The 16036-nt window shown below is 33.8% G+C and overlaps 2 protein-coding genes across 2 annotated transcripts; one reads left to right on the top strand and one right to left on the bottom strand.

Annotated features, from left to right (window-relative positions):
* Positions 1-557: 557 nt before the first annotated feature.
* LOC125814508 (AT-hook motif nuclear-localized protein 5-like) lies at positions 558-6887 on the bottom strand. Its single transcript, XM_049493961.1, has 5 exons — positions 6116-6887; positions 4573-4640; positions 3582-3713; positions 1514-1675; positions 558-1141 (listed from the first exon to the last, which is right to left on the bottom strand). The coding sequence occupies exons 1-5, from the start codon at positions 6573-6575 to the stop codon at positions 923-925; spliced, it is 1041 nt and encodes a 346-aa protein (XP_049349918.1). The 5' UTR covers positions 6576-6887; the 3' UTR covers positions 558-922.
* A 2250-nt stretch (positions 6888-9137) lies between these two features.
* On the top strand, positions 9138-13705 carry LOC125814514 (uncharacterized). The gene is made up of 7 exons (XM_049493966.1): positions 9138-9249; positions 9867-10057; positions 10198-10278; positions 10397-10517; positions 11408-11713; positions 12505-12576; positions 13434-13705. Exons 2-7 carry the CDS (start codon positions 9867-9869, stop codon positions 13518-13520), a joined length of 858 nt encoding a protein of 285 aa, XP_049349923.1. The 5' UTR covers positions 9138-9249; the 3' UTR covers positions 13521-13705.
* The last annotated feature ends 2331 nt before the right edge of the window (positions 13706-16036 follow it).

Here is a 16036-nt window from a genome sequence, read left to right as displayed (position 1 = left end):
TAACATAGTTTTTTGATAATCTCTCACTAAATGTTGATTAAATATCTTTGAGTCGGACGATATAGACTTGTATGAAAGGCAGCTATTTCAAAAGGTCGATAATTATCTATAATCTATGTGAGTGAAAACATAATAAGCTAGAAACAAAAGATACTTGCTTTAAGACTATTCAAAAATATCATCGAGTATGTATCGGATCCTTCACATGCTATGTTTTTTTAGAAGATCCAACACGGATATAACTACTACAATTTTAAAAGGTATGAGCAGCATATTTCACTGTTGTCCAACTTATATGGTCTTAATTTTGCTGTAAGCCAAGTGTGGATTAGTCCTGTGTTGCTCAGACTCAAGAATATTACCCCTCGTACCAAATCTTCCAAAAAAGCACTACTTCTGAAGAATCAATACACACCTAGTGACATTTTTGAAGAATCCAAACAACATGGACGAGTAAAATGCTAGTAAATGTAACATCTTTCCTTGCAAGAATCTTATGGCAAAAATTGAGCAAACAGAAAAGAGAGATTTATATCAAAGAAAATCTCAAAACTTCAAAGTTTTTCTTGCTTTGCCAATTAGTGCACCAGACGGATGTAGTGACAAAAAATGAGGCAAAAAGTTCATTCATCAATTTTTCTAAAATAACATATGGTCCATCATCACACTTAAACCTTCTAAAAATAGAAATATTACAATCTAACTTCCACCAACACCATCTTCTACACCATTTTGCTACTTAAAAGAACCTAAAAAGAGGATACTTTTGTTACATTGTGTGTTAACACAAACCATCATTCTACTAGATGAGCAGAGCTAGTTAAATGGCTCGAGCTGATCTCTCCTGCCGCGTTTCATTTACAACAACAGCACATATATACAAACTCCGTCTTCATGTGTCCATTGAAGCAAATCATAATAATCATCCACGTGTCAGGTCAATCTCGGGCTGGGAATTTCTTAGTTCAGGCCTTGAAATCGGAGGCCAAATGCCAGTAGCTGAATTTGAAGTTGGATCTTGACTCAGAGTAGCATTAACCGGTATAGACGACTTTTCAGCAGATTCTTCCTCGCTGCCTTTGGTACTAGTTTCTGGTTTGCTCTTTACCTTGGGACCATATACAAAGCTGCACACAACCACCTGCAAACAAAATTAAATTATTTGCTCGTCACGTAGATACTCCCTCCGTTTTAATTTATTTGCTTGGTTTTTACTTGTCATGGAGTTCAAGTAATGACTCTTGTGGTCATTAACTAAATATGCAAACATACCAAAATGCCCTTTAATCTTGTGGTCTTAGTCTTACACATGCCATGTGGGAAGTTAGAATTGAGGAGTTGTCAAAAAAGGAAAGAGACATTCTTTTTTAAAGGGACTAAAAAGGAAAGTAATACAAACAAATTGAAATGGAGGGAGTAATTCTGATCTCCACGTCAAAGGTAGAAGGTAAGAAACTCGTAGAATCTAATTATGACAGGAGCAAGTTCATTATAACAGCAGCAACTTCACTACCTGTACAGGGCTGGTTGCAATGAGCCTACCACCAACAGCACCCCCGAGTACATGCCCATCAGGGCTACTAACTGATATACTTATACCACCCGTGCGATCACGTGGACCACCACTTTCAGAGACCAAGTACGATCCAGACAAGCAAAGTATCTCAAAACGACCCTGCACAACATGATGAAACATTTGAATCTCAGTTTAGTCAAAGCACAAGTTTCACTCTATATGGGCAGAAGACTCTCAACGAAATGATAAATGGCCTGCGCACTGGCAAAAGGTAACAAGAACAATTTTGGAGTTGAGAAAAAACTAGTAGCTACATACATTTTTCAGCTGACATTAACATTCACCCACATGATCCATGTTAAGAAGACAAGAATCACTTCCAAATATATAAGGGAAAGCATGTATGCATGTACGTGTAGATAACAGTTCTAGCATGGAAATAAAGGAAAAATTGTGGGACTACAAAATTGATCTTTAAAAATTACTTCTTCAATTCTTGTTAGTTTTGTTTAATATGATCAGCACAATATTCTTGTTGAGTTTGACTACATGGTCAACATCAACCTTAAGAATTATAGGATGAACCAACTATTAGGCATTCAAAGTCCTATTCCACATGGTTAATAGGCTTTGCACAACGTATAATGTGCGAGTGAAACGTGCTTTACGAGTTAGAATTCTACCACGAACAAAAATCAAGTATTTAAGTGGAGAGGGGTAGAAGAGCATCTCCAATATCCACCAAATTTTGTACAGTGCACCAACCAAGGATTTCTCGGTTGTCAAAATTTTAAAAGTAAATTTAATTTGAAACATTAAAGAACTAGGGGTGGTTTATCAAGAGAAATACACCTTGCCCATAGGTTTTTAATCATTTGAACAAGAACATAACACATCAGCTGATTTTATCCGAACAACCAAACAAGTATACTGCCAAATCACAAAATTAAGGTAGTAAATAGTGAAAAATTGAAAACTGAACACTTGAAGTCTAATGACTTTGTAAGTTAATGGAAGCATTATAACATATGTGATCCGAAGAAGCAATTGTGTTAGAAAGCATGACCTTAGGAGGTCTGTCATGTTTCTGTTTGGCTAAAACATAATATTAGTTGGATACAGCTTTGACATGAACTTTAAAGTCATGCTCTTACTATAGTATGTGTTGAGGAAATTATTAAAATAAAATCAACCCAGAATTTTGGGTTGAGATTCATGATGACTAATGGGACGTTAACAATCGCAGGCACTTAAATCTATACAAGATGTTTGAAGACATCAAAAAAGAAAAGAAAAACAAATCAGAACAGCACCTTACTACAATGCAATTCTGGCGTATCACGCAAAACAAACTATGAGGGGCAAACAAAGGTTGTTCTATTCTTCTTGGCCATTTTGCTCTTCCCTCGTTTATCCCTGCAGCAGGATCAGACCTACGCTATCCTTGGTGATGATGTTGTTGCATATAGTAGGGTTGTGAAGGAGTACCAAGGAGGAGAAACTTTTTAAATAGATGTCAAGATTTCAACTTTGAAATCCTCTAACCTGGAGGTTGGGTTGATATAACACCTATATCAGCCTTCAAGACTCTTCTCTGGTGCAGAACAGCATTTGTTCTTGCTTCCATTCCTAACACTATTCATCCACCAATAATGCTCAGGAAAGGAGAGAGTTCAAGAAACTCTAATTTAGGGCCAAATCTTATCATACATTATGATCAAAATCCTAGGGTAAGAATTCCAGTGTTACAAAACTATGCAAAAATTCACTTGACATCAAAACTATATAGAATGTACATGGTGGACTCTAAACAACCAAAATATTTCAAATTCACCTCTATAAAATCCAATAACATACTCTACAAAATAAAAGAGCATGTCCATTAAACGATTGGCATCAAATCAAACAGTAAAGATCAAGTAGCAACTGAATGATGAAATCATATTGCACTGCTTATGCTTAACAAGCTCGAAGAATTATTACTGCTATGCAGATGATAAAATAAGTCGCAGGAAAACCTAGACATTTTAGATGAACAAAGTTGTGTTTGCCCAAGAACTCTAACCTCATAGGTGACAGTCGAACCAGAACTTGTAGGAGGCCGTAATGTTACTGCAGAAAGTGATCCGCTAGCTGATACGACACATAAAGCCCTAGGCCTCTGTTCTGCAAACGCCAGTAATTTTGCCGCAACATCCTACAGACATTAAGGTACTATGTCATGCATATGGCATATAGGGAACACGCAACATCAGTAAGTGCATTAAGCATAATACAAAATAAAATAGGTTGTAGGAAGCATGTTTTTCAAAATCAGTAAAACAAAGCTGAAGAAGCTTTGGCTAATATAAAATGTTGATGGCGCGGGTATGCTTTTTAACTTAAAATTTATCAACTGCTATCATATTATCCCATTTCTGCTTAAGAACTCTCCCCTTTGAGAAACTTTTAAGGAAGAGTCGTTCGAACAATATCAAGTGAGAATGGAGGAGCCATGAGCTTATAAGAAATCATACAAAGCACTTCAATTTTTCATGTGATGCTGATCACATGGTAATAAACAACAGCAACATACCGAGTGTAATCCCACAAGTGAGGTCTAGGATGTATGCGGACCTTACCCCTACTGTTGTGGGGTAGAGAGGCTATTCCAATAGACCCTCGGCTCGACAGAAAAGAAAAGAATTTGAACCATGATAGCAGGAATATATGACAGCAAGACACAAATCAAATCAAGCATCAGATAGTAATACATATAGAAGCTGATTACATGGTAATATCTCACATAAATTCTCATTCACCGACGTGCCTGATTTGGTAATATATGATAGCACGATTTCAGATGTACAAATCAACAAAGTAAAACAGATAACACTAATTTACCATATGGATGCAAAAACCATCTCTGCAGCATGTGCAAGAACAGATTATACAAGCAAAACTGTGATAATCAGATCCTTCAAAAGAAGTGCATTTTTTTTAAGAATCTGACATGGGTGTAGCAGCATTTTTGGAGAGACCGAACAAAATAGAAGCAAAACGAGGAAGGACATTACCTCTCCTACACTGATGTGTATAACATGAGGGGTAAAAGCCAATCCTGCTGAAGTATTCATCCATTCACCTGCAGTGAGCAATTCAATCTTCAGAACTAAAACTCAATTATTGGTCCATCTTCAGAATTACTACAATTGGAAAACTTAACCATCCAAGTCGAAAAATTATCAATACTTAGTGAGAACCATTGCCACCCAACATCCCCAACAGAAAAGATAATCATAATAAAAAGTAAAATTAACCTTTACAAAGGAAGGGGATCAATGGTGGAAGTCAAATAGCATTAAGACCTTATAAGTGGCAGAAGCATCACTCAAGTGTCACCATCCCAAGAAATACAACAAAAGAAATGTGTTTTGCCAGGATGTTAAATGTTACCATAGGCGTAAAACTGAGTTTGCATTCCTTATAAGATTATATTCCCTTTTTAATTGTAAACAACATTCAGGCTGCAACAGTGGCGGATCCAGGATTTTAATATCATGGGGGTGCTCACTCTTTAATATAAATGCATAATTATTTATTAAGCTTTAGTTATAATAAATGAGATATAGGAGATTTACAAAATGGAAAAAATAAACTAAAACAAAAGGTTAAGGTTGAAATGTTACCCAAAAAAAAGGGCCAAGATTGATAAGAAAGAAAACACAAGAGAAAATGTTAAGTACTATATGAAGTAAGTAGTAGTAACAAGCAAAAAATTCAACCGAGATTCGAATCCTCGTTTCTCACATTTTGGGCGCCGAAAATTAAACTTCAGAACCAATGTGCCTATCACGCTTTATTGTTTGGGTAATCGATCGTTCCATATATTAGTTTTAAAATATTCTGTCTAGCTTTACAAGTTACGTGTTGAGATTAATGGGTGCTCGAGCACCCGGAACCTACAACACAGGTTCGCCCCTGGGCTGCAAGCCTTGATTCTCACTAGAAGAGGCACCAACAACAACAACATAGCCGGTGTAATCCCACAAAGTGAGGTCTCGGAGGATAGGTGCGCAAAGACCTTAATCCTACCTAGGTAATAATGAAGAACACAAATATAGAGTATGAAAGTATATCATCGGTTTCACAAGCAAAAGTTATATATCTTATGATGTAGTATAGACAAATAAGTATATCATAGAGTCCAAAATCCTAACTACTCAGAAATACTGAGGAGGTAGTGAGAATGTCAGCAATGAACCAAGACAATCTTTCACATAATAATACACAACAATCCAGAAAATTATCACTAGATGACATGAGACAGAACATCTCATCAGCTATGTTGCTCAGACTCTCTACAAATGCTGTCACACCAGTGTGGGATCTTCCAAAATGCACTTTTTTTAAAGGATCAGACACACACCCATCAGCATTTTTTAAGAGTCTGAGCAACATAACTCACAAGTTTACACCAACATCAACTAAGCATTAGTACCAAACAAATTGGAGTCATCTATGTGAATCCCCACTTCTTCATTCAAGTTCACTTCATATGATTAACACCACATTTAAAAAAAAAAATCATCATCCACTAAGTTCAACTGAGAAACATACCAAGTGGAGCTAATTTTTGCTTCCATCCACTTCCAGGAGGTCGGCCCTTGGCCCGCTTAGGCCCGGGAGTAATTGAACCAGTTGAAGGAGTAGAGGACAAAGGTGACAGTCCTAATGACATTTTGGACCCATCAGGACCATATTTCCTTGGCCTCCCTCTCTTCTTTTTCACTGGATCACTACCAGGTGAAACACTAGATGCCACACTCATATTAATACCATGAGAAAAATGAGGTGATGGGTTCTCAACAACTTGGTATGTAGAACTCAAAGTACCTCCTCCCCCTACATTGGACTGAACTGAAATGTTGGGGTTTGAGAGGGACTTATAACTAGGTGGGGTAGTTACCCTTGTAGGTGCCCCAGACCCACCACCAACACCAGAACCAGACCCACTAATCCCTCTGTTGAGATAATATGCAGCACCCCCAGATAGCACCATCCCTTCTCTTCCATCCATGCATTTACTCACTAAAAACTTTCAAAACTGATTCTTGATGCTTCTATACACAAAAAGATTGAAACTTTAACATAAATTAGTAAACAAACTAACAAAGGCTTAAGTGGGGTTTTCAAGAAATGAAGAAAAAAAGCTACTAATCAGAAAAAAAGGAAATGCTGGTGAAAAAAGAGACACACCCAAGTAAGAAAAGCCAGTGAAAAATGCTAAAAATTGAATCTTGAACCAAAAGATCACATATTTTATAGTTTTAAGACAAACCCAAGTTGTAGTTTTAAGTAAAAAAAGTTGATATACAGTTCTTTGGCACAACAAAGATGAAAAAAAGAAAAGGAGAAAATGAAACCCTAGATTTGAAGTGAGAAAAGGAGAAGGAGGAGAGTTTTTGGAAAAGAGAGGAGGGGGAGGGAGGGTAAGACAAAAGTGCAATGAAATAGAGAAAATTTGAGCCCTTTTGAATTAAAGTAAAGGAGTAGACACAGACAACTTTCTTTTTAGACTATAGAATAATTATAAACTAATGGGGGAGAGAGGGTTCAATAGAAGTCAAGTGATAATAGTAACACGTATTGTTTCATATTATATTGTATTATATTTTATTTTATTATACTATATTATTACATATTTGTATTATTTTAATAAATATAGTTATTTTATGTGATTACATAACGTTACATGTCAATAATTTGAATGACAAATCTATAAGAAAGAAAGTAAGGTACAAGATAGAACTACTAAGAAAAAGTGGTTTAAATGATGTAAAATGTGATTATTGAATTAATAAGTAGAGTTAAGATGAGAAGAAAATACTAAGATAACGACGCGATCACACCAAATTAATCATTACATAAAATGAAACTTTTCATTATTATATAACTATGAATTTAAACGATACAATACAATAAAATTTAAATAACAATCAAAATAAATGTTATATTTAAATTAACAATACAATACAATGAATAATTCAGATTTAATCGAGTTTCAATAGAGATATCAAACCTCTAGTAGGAAAAAAAAAAACCATCAAACAAGATGTAAGATTGTTTTTGACTTGAGGGCGCTTTGGTGGACAGTTGGCTTAAGTTGGGTGCACCTAAGTAACAACATGTCTTTGTCATATTGACACTATTAGTACTACAAAATTTTGGGCAAAATCAAAGGAGAGAGAAGGGAAACAAAGACATTTTTTTCTTTATCTCTCTTTAGGGTCTATTTTGTACTTAGATGAATTTATTGAGAGTTTGGGACCTTAGGTTAAATTGCTTTTGGAAGTTTGAATAACAAAAATTTGACTAAAAATGGGATAATAGAGTGATAGGAGAAAGAGTCAAAAGTTCTTTGAAAATAACAAATATTCAAATTAAGCAAAAAAATTATTGGCATTAGTTCTTTACACCAAACATTTAGATATATGATATAATATGAATCTATATATAAACTTTTAGGAATCTTTTAGTACTAGAGATAAAGAGATAATTAATTTTAGAATGAGTTTATCTCAAATTTAACTTGAATAAAATTACAAAATAACTTATTCAAGAAATAATTGTTATTTTATTCCATATTAAAGACGGAATAACAAATCTCGAAACAACTTGTTTCTAAATCAAATGAGCCCCGACTACGTTAAGATAGTTAATAATAGGAGAGTCAATGATACAATTTAGTCGGTTATTTTATTAAATTTATATAATATCAAATTTTAATTACTTTATTTTGCATAATCAAAATTAAACTTTTTACGTTGTCCCATTATTTTGATTTTGATTTTGATTAATTTACGATATTCTTTTGTTAAAAATATCATGTAAGAGTCACATAAAAAGTTAAGACATGATACAATGCTTACTATTGTGGGCTAGGAGGAACGAGAGATGACTGATGAGAGATAATTAATTTTAGAATGAGTTTATCTCAAATTTAACCAAAATCAAATTACAAAATAACTTATTCGAGGAATATATTGTTATTTTATTCCACACTAAGGGTGGAATAACAAATCTCGAAACAACTTGTTTCTAAATCAAATGAGCCCCGACTACTTTAACATAGTTAATAATAGGAGTGCCAATGATACAATTTAATTGATTATTTTATTAAATTTATCTAATATCAAATTTTTAATTATTTTATTTTATATAATCAAAATTAAACTTTTTACATTGTCCCATCATTTTGATTTTGGTTTGGTTTTGATTAATTTACGATATCCTTTTATTAAAATGTCATGTAAGAGTCACATAAAAAGTTAAGACATGATACAATGCCTACTTTTGTGAGCGAGGAAGAATTTAAAGTTTCGAAATCTTGATTCGTAACCACGTGCTCTAATCCTTTGTGCTATGGCTTATGAGTTATGAATAACTATAAGAATAGTTAAATCATGTTATTATATATTTTCAAAAATATACAATATACGTATTTTTGTCTATATATTTTATCTATGATAAATATTTGGAGTATATGTAGTGTATAGTATTGTTAGGCCCATTAAACCCAAATTCACAAAATTCCCATGACCCATAAGTATATAAATAAACAAAAAGCCCCAATTCAGTGAATTTAGGGTTTTTATTTTCCTAATCGCCGGCACCGACTGCCGTCAACCTTCAAATCGTCGCTCATCACCTTTTTCTAGCAGTTATCGTCGGTCGACGATTCACCGGTCCAGGTAAGCTTCTGACTGCTCTCTTTTGCTTCATATTTTTCTCCTTTTCAGGCTTTAATTTCTCTGTCTCGTTGTGTGCTTGCTGCAATAAGTTACAAGAAGTTACTTGCTCAAGGTGCATTGTAACTCTTTTACATTCATGTAGAATTCTGTAATTTAGCTTGTGCTTGGTTTTTTCTTTTGGTGCGTAAACTTCAATACTAATGAAATTGATGATATGACTTCTCGAATCTCAATATATTGCTACTAATGAATTTGAAGTTTGAGTCTTGAGATTAAGGCGTCTGTGTGTCCATGAACTATTCGGGTCCTGTCCTTCTGTCTCTATTTTTATTCTACTTTTCCTTTTCTTTTTTGATGCAGTACAAAATTAGAGTTTTTCTTTATTTTATTACAAGTAGTGTTGTAGTGGTCTTTAGTTGAAAATTCCTTCAGTTTCTTATAAGTTACCACTGTATGTTGTCGCAATTTATGGATGCAATTATCAAATATATCTCTGTGGATGAATAATTTTCTTAAAATTCTATTGAATAAAACTTGCCATTAGCTTCATCCGTATTGCTTATCTTTTTCTGTTGAAGTTTAACTTTCTTCTATCGTTTTCTCTTGCTTGCTGACAGATGAGGGTGAAAAAGCAGAAGCGGCATAGGAGAGCTGTGAGGTTTTACACAGCTTGTTTTGGGTTTAGAGAGCCGTTTAAAATCTTCTGTGATGGAACATTTGTGCATCATCTTGTTGTTAATCGCATAACACCTGCTGATACTGCATTGACAAATATTCTAGGTGCCCCAGTTAAACTATTTACCACAAGGTTTATCAACAGCTCCATTTTTTCTCTTTTATGCTATGGTCTTTTACATGATCTAACTTTGTTTGCACGAGTTTGGAGGACAAGCTAAATATGTTTCGCTTTTAAACTGTTTGGTCACTTCCTGTCCCCTTTACTTGCAGATGCGTTCTTGCGGAGTTGAAGAGCCTTGGTGCTTCCTATCAGGAAGCCCTGAATGCAGCTAATAACCTTTTTACTGCACGGTTAGTCATTATTCTCTTCTTCTTGCTGACTCTTCTCAAGAGCAGGATGTGTGTTGCTTCAGTTCTCCGGACATTCTTTTGAGTTATGCCACATAATTTGAATCTTACTCTATTGCAGATGCGACCATGAGACGCGGAAAAGTGCTGAAGATTGCATAACTGAAGTTATTGGGGAGAACAATTCTGAACACTTTTTTGTTGCTACTCAAGATGCTGATTTGCGTAGAAGTCTTCAAAAGGTATTTGGACTTACTTTCCTCGATTTATAATGTCCTATATGTATTGTAATATCAGTCATATCACTTATTAAAATATGTGAACTGGAAAAATCCCATATTCTAGGATGTCTTGTCAGAAAAATCTTCGGCAGCTACTTAGTGTAATAGTGTTGCATCCATTTCAAAATGTTAAACTTGCAATCTCTGACTTTTGTCAGTAGTCAAAAGATTTTTAACTATCTAAGTGGGAAGTGGTAAAAACAAGAGATCTTTGTGCATCTACAGGACTATATTGTGGTTCACCAGTTGACCTTAGCATGTGGGACTAAGATGATAAAACTGTAAAATATTTCTGTCTCCTTCTGGGGGCGAGGGGGTAAGATTAACAGTTCCACACTGTTTGGCAATTTAAATGGTATTTTATGTACTCGCGATGGAGTGACCAGAACCTATTTTGTATCTGTAACTCTTATAGCTTGTTTGGACAAGCTTCTAGGGAGTCAAAATTGCTTATTTTTTTCCTAAGTGCGTATTTTAGAGGGTTGAGGTGTTTTACCATACTTTAAGGGAAAAAAAAGTTAAGTGCTTTTAAGTAGCAGTAGAAGCTGAAAACAATAGCTTTTTCCGAAAGCACTTCTGAAACCACGGCCAAGCACAAATTTCTGTTCTAATATTGACAAAAGTGCTTTTCAATTTGATTAACTAAGCACAAACTGCTACTCTCCAAAATTACTTTTTCGAAAAGCACTTCTCAAAATAAGGATATTTCAAAAGCTTGGGCAAACAGGTATTACTTTAAAATGAACCTGAAAGACCTCCAATATTTAGGAGAACAATTTATTATGTATATGCCAACTGGCTTTTCTCCTGTTTTTTCTGACCTTTGTTTCCCCTTTTCCTGAACCGGGAAGATACCTGGTGTGCCCGTAATTTTTGGTCTGAGGAATGCATTATTTCTCGAACAACCATCATCATTTCAACGTGAATTTGCCAAATCTTCTGAAGAAGAACGTCTTCATATGACTGACCTGGAGTACAATATGCTTAGACAAAGGAAAAAGAGGAGATTGTCCGATGACAAACAAGGGGATTCTTCTGATGATGCATCTGAGGAAAAGATAGATGATGTTTCACAGGCTCAGATTATCAATACAAATGTTAAGAGGAATGGAAGTGATGTCAAGGATAAAGTTCGCTTCAAGAGAAAGAAAGCTAAGGTTAGGGTTCATAATATTTTCTTATTTTCCCTTACACAACTTAAAATTAACTTGTTGCTTCTTTCATTCTATTAAAATATTGTTGTTTACGAACAAATTCTCCACTTTCATGTGAAACATTACACGTTAATGTTCAATGCCTAGTAACACATTAAGTTAGTGACAGGTAAATGTAGAAAGGCATGGCTACAAAACTCATCCTTGCCAATTCCTTGGAAATGCAGCTTTTGCTGGTTTGTGACACAAACTTTTGAGAAACCATAATGATTTTAATAAAAAGAGGTTTTCTGGAACTTCTGTGTGTGTCATTTCATGAATGATTGTTAGGATACAAAAGTTACTCTGAAAGTTGCTTGATTCATAAAGAATGATTTTGTTCATCTAGATTGATAAGTGTCTTTATATTTTAGCTTGTGTGCAAATTGTGATCCTTAAGCTCTGAACCAAAGGTTTTTTCTTTCTCTACGCTAGATGGCTGGACATATATTCAAAATAAGAGGTTATAATTTTTTGTGCAAGTGTGATATTATTTCTTATAAGTCAGTATACTTCTGCATTTAATGGTTGCTGTGTGCATACCCCTCTCTTAACTTTGAGTTGAAAAAGATTGAGTGACATAGACCAAGTATTATGTTGTAAGGGAATTGTTTGGCCTGTTGTTCCTCTAAATTGATTAAGTCGGTACCATATTTACTTATATAATATATGTTTCATGGGCGTTATTGACGTAATGCATGATTAGCTAAACATGTTCCTGAATGATTCTATGGTTTATGCCTTCCTTTCTACAGGGTCCAAATCCACTCTCTATCAAGAAGAAGAAAAAGAAGTCTGTGGATACAAATTTTACGACCTCGGGAAAGGTGAGATTAAGTTTCTCAAGTAACTGAAGTTGAGCTGGGTAATATATTCTCATATAGAGATGAAGGGTATTCATTCTTTTCTGCCTGTCTCACCACTCCTTTGTTAAAGAGAGAAAAAAGAACATCTACGTGCAACGCCTCGTAAAATTTGTCAGTAGTTCTTGTATTATTCACCTGTTTAATTACTATAGCGCTTGACCTCTATAAATATCTGCGGGGAGATGGTATGCACTATGACCGTTGTGAATTATACCTCACGCATAGTAGTTCTCTTAGGTGCGACATTGATGGTTGAAGGTTATAGTAGGGGACGAGGTAGACCTAATATCATAAGAAAGGAAATTGTCTCAGTAGGACTAAAACCTGTGTATAAAAGTACTGGTGAGTTTGGCCATTGTATTTATTATTGGTCAGGTGTAAACCCAGCTGATAGTTTTTATTAATAATATAAACATTGACTAATAGATTAAAAGCATGAAAAAATATAGAACTTTCTCAAACTTGAATAGGGTTCAAAAGAAAAAGATGCAAATTTTGATTAACTATCTAGGCATAGTGATAGAATATTCTAAGTCAACAATTCTTTATTATAGAACAATATCTATACTATGACTTATGGTGAGTTTCTTAAAAGTTGGAATTTACAAACAATGGAGATTAGAAGTAGTTACAAGTGTAGATTAGTACTCTTGTACCACTAAATGAAGGAAAACCATGGAGATAAATCTGATAGGCACAAGTGAAAGTTGCTCCCCCTCCTGGTAATTAAGCCACTAAATTATCTGAATTAGTGTAATAAAATGTATTCTCTCCCCAACTTTTTCTCCTCTTGGTGAATGTGGAAGTTCCAAGTGCAGGAAAACAAGAATGGTGAGGGAACTGTGAGAAGCAGGAAGAGATCAAGGAAGAGGTCGCGCAAAAATGTTGTAGAAGGAAATGCTTAGTGTTGAAGGCTTTGTAATATCAGGTAAATGATGATCTATAAAGTTAGAAGTGAAATGCTGATGCTGCATCTTAATGAGATAATTTTCTCTAGAGCACCATATAACTGAAGACACAGTTATTTCGCAAAAACGCCAAAGTACAATGTAGAAATTGTTAATTGCTTTAGAGTTTACATGATCTACTGTTTTTCTCTTAGAACTTCCAAGAATTGACAATGGTTGATATTAAATGCATCAAGAGTTTCTTTATTCTCAACTAAATACTTGCTTGTGTTGGTCTACACTGTTATATTTATTCGGCAACTCTGCCCACCAAAGCTTAGGCATATGTGAGAAAACCACCTAGTGTTTGTTGCCATCTACTGCTTTTTATCTTATAACTTCCAAAATTTGATTATGGTTGATTTGAATGGATCATGAGTTTCTTTCTTTCTTTCTTGGAAGTGTTGCTTCTTCAACTAAATCCATTTCTTGTTTTTGTCTACGTATGATATTTACGAGTTTGTTCTCACCAGCACATGTATCGGATAACTCTGTCCAACAAAGCTTAGGCATATGAGAGTATATAACCTGGTGTCATTTCCATCTAGTGAGATTTGAACCCGAGATCTCACGCTTCTCCTTCCACTTCATTGACGTTATATGCTTGACTAATTTTAGATCATATGGAATCTCTGAGAATCATGTCTCTTTTGCAGGAGGAATTTTGATATCAAGCATAGTATAATCTTCCACAGGAAACACTATATTTATCAAAGGAAGTGTCTACTTGAAAGACAACAAATATTATGAGAACACAAGGGTCTATTGCTAATTGTGGTCAATTTTGAATTTTCTATGAATTTTGCCCTTATAAGAACACTAGACATTGGTGCCCGTGCTAGTACGGGCCCAATATCTACTATTTTTTAATTTTAATTAATGTGATATAGATAGAATTAGAAAGTTCATTAAATTTTAATATGATTTTTAGATTTTTTAAGTTAGTTACTTTTTGTTTGCGCAAATTTAATGTGAAGTGGCCCATTAAAATGTACATAATTATGGTTATTTTCGTTATTGATCGTTGATTTTTTACTCAAGATAGTTATAAGATATAAACAAATATTACCGACGTTAAAAATAATAAAGCTATAATTAAAGAATATGAATTTAAAAATAAGTCATAGCTAAAATGGATCTCATAATTTTAAAAATATTAAATATTAATTAAATTAAAGTAGAACAAAAGAAATAATTATTATTTTTTTGCCAAAACACGTAGCGTGAACTCTCTTATATAGTAAGAGAAAATGATGAAAGTTGAAAACACGTTAATGTCAGTTCTAAGTTCTAACAGTTGTGATCTGATTAATTCAGATTTGTGTCGTATAGTACCCACTAACAAGAAAATATCTCTTATTCCACTCTCAAAATTAGATGTCTGGATAAAGGTAGAAAGACTCTTATTATTCTATCATATCTTGTTATCATATTTGTTAGTTGTCACTAATAAGTTACCCATTATTGCAAATAACTTAATTCGATATTATATCACTTCCAATTCAATAAAGGGTTTTTTTCATTTTCCACGAAAGTCCGTCCCAACAATTGTTGCAGAGGATATAAATATGAATATGAAAAAAAAAGAAAAAAAAAGGTAACAGCCTGGAGAGTCATTTTTTCGTTTTTAAGTGAAACATTCATTATCATAATAAGTAGTCGATTAGGAGAACTGATATCTCACTATAGAGTATACTCTTCCTCATCTTTTCCTATCTTGTTATCATGCTTGTTAGTTGTCACAAATAAGTTATCCATTATTGCAAATAACTTAATTCGATATTATGTAAGTGCACAAAATATTTATATAACATTCTTTTTCATGTTATATAACATGAGAAATTAGGCACTAAACAATCATTTTGAAGAAAGCACAGTTGTTGACATAGATTTAATTTTTTAAAATGGCATACGAAAAAATTATGGTCACAAACTTGTTCAATAAAATAGTATAGTTGTGATTAAGACGTGAACTATTATTATTACCATTATATTCATTATTTAGAAACCATTAAGAGTTGGCCAGTAAATAATATATATCCAATAAAGGTATTCCCTAATCAATTACAAAATTGTATGGAACATAATTGATTGGTCGGCTTGATTAAGGCGGTTCTTAATAAATAAATTTTACTAATGAGTTTTGTGACACAATAGTTGATAATATATTAATCATCTTGATAAGGTTTTGGACGGCTTATTTTATTCCGGTCACAAGTTCGAGCTTTGAAAACAGTGCCAATGATCGCGTAAGGGTATGATAGTCTTTTTCTCTCTTGTATCCAAAAATTTCATTTTTGAAACTATATACTGTTATATTAATTCATCGATGCAATGTTTAATCAGATATTTTGGATTTAAATCTTGATAATGAAGTTGATGCTTCATCCTCAAAATGAAACTTATAATCAATGTAAATTCAAATTAATTAAACTCAAGATATTGTTAATCTGAATTAGACAAACTCAAAACGA

This window comes from Solanum verrucosum, unplaced genomic scaffold (genome assembly GCF_900185275.1).
Source record: "Solanum verrucosum unplaced genomic scaffold, falcon-dt-bn FXZP01000268.1, whole genome shotgun sequence".
Taxonomy (NCBI): Eukaryota; Viridiplantae; Streptophyta; class Magnoliopsida; order Solanales; family Solanaceae; genus Solanum; species Solanum verrucosum.
Note: the sequence above shows the minus strand (reverse complement) of the source record. Positions and strands in the feature narration are given on the sequence as shown.

What these genes read in the sequence shown, in the direction of transcription:
- LOC125814508 (XM_049493961.1), bottom strand. Translation starts at nt 6,575, where the DNA reads ATGGATGGAAGAGAAGGGATGGTGCTATCTGGGGGTGCTGCATATTAT. An exon ending in GCAAAAATTAGCTCCACTTG is followed by an intron (nt 4,641 to 6,115) that starts GTATGTTTCTCA and finishes TGCTCACTGCAG; the next exon opens with GTGAATGGATGAATACTTCA. An exon ending in GTTCGACTGTCACCTATGAG is followed by an intron (nt 1,676 to 3,581) that starts GTTAGAGTTCTT and finishes CATGTTGTGCAG; the next exon opens with GGTCGTTTTGAGATACTTTG.
- LOC125814514 (XM_049493966.1), top strand. Translation starts at nt 9,867, where the DNA reads ATGAGGGTGAAAAAGCAGAAGCGGCATAGGAGAGCTGTGAGGTTTTAC. An exon ending in TCAAGAGAAAGAAAGCTAAG is followed by an intron (nt 11,714 to 12,504) that starts GTTAGGGTTCAT and finishes TCCTTTCTACAG; the next exon opens with GGTCCAAATCCACTCTCTAT. An exon ending in ATTTTACGACCTCGGGAAAG is followed by an intron (nt 12,577 to 13,433) that starts GTGAGATTAAGT and finishes TTCCAAGTGCAG; the next exon opens with GAAAACAAGAATGGTGAGGG.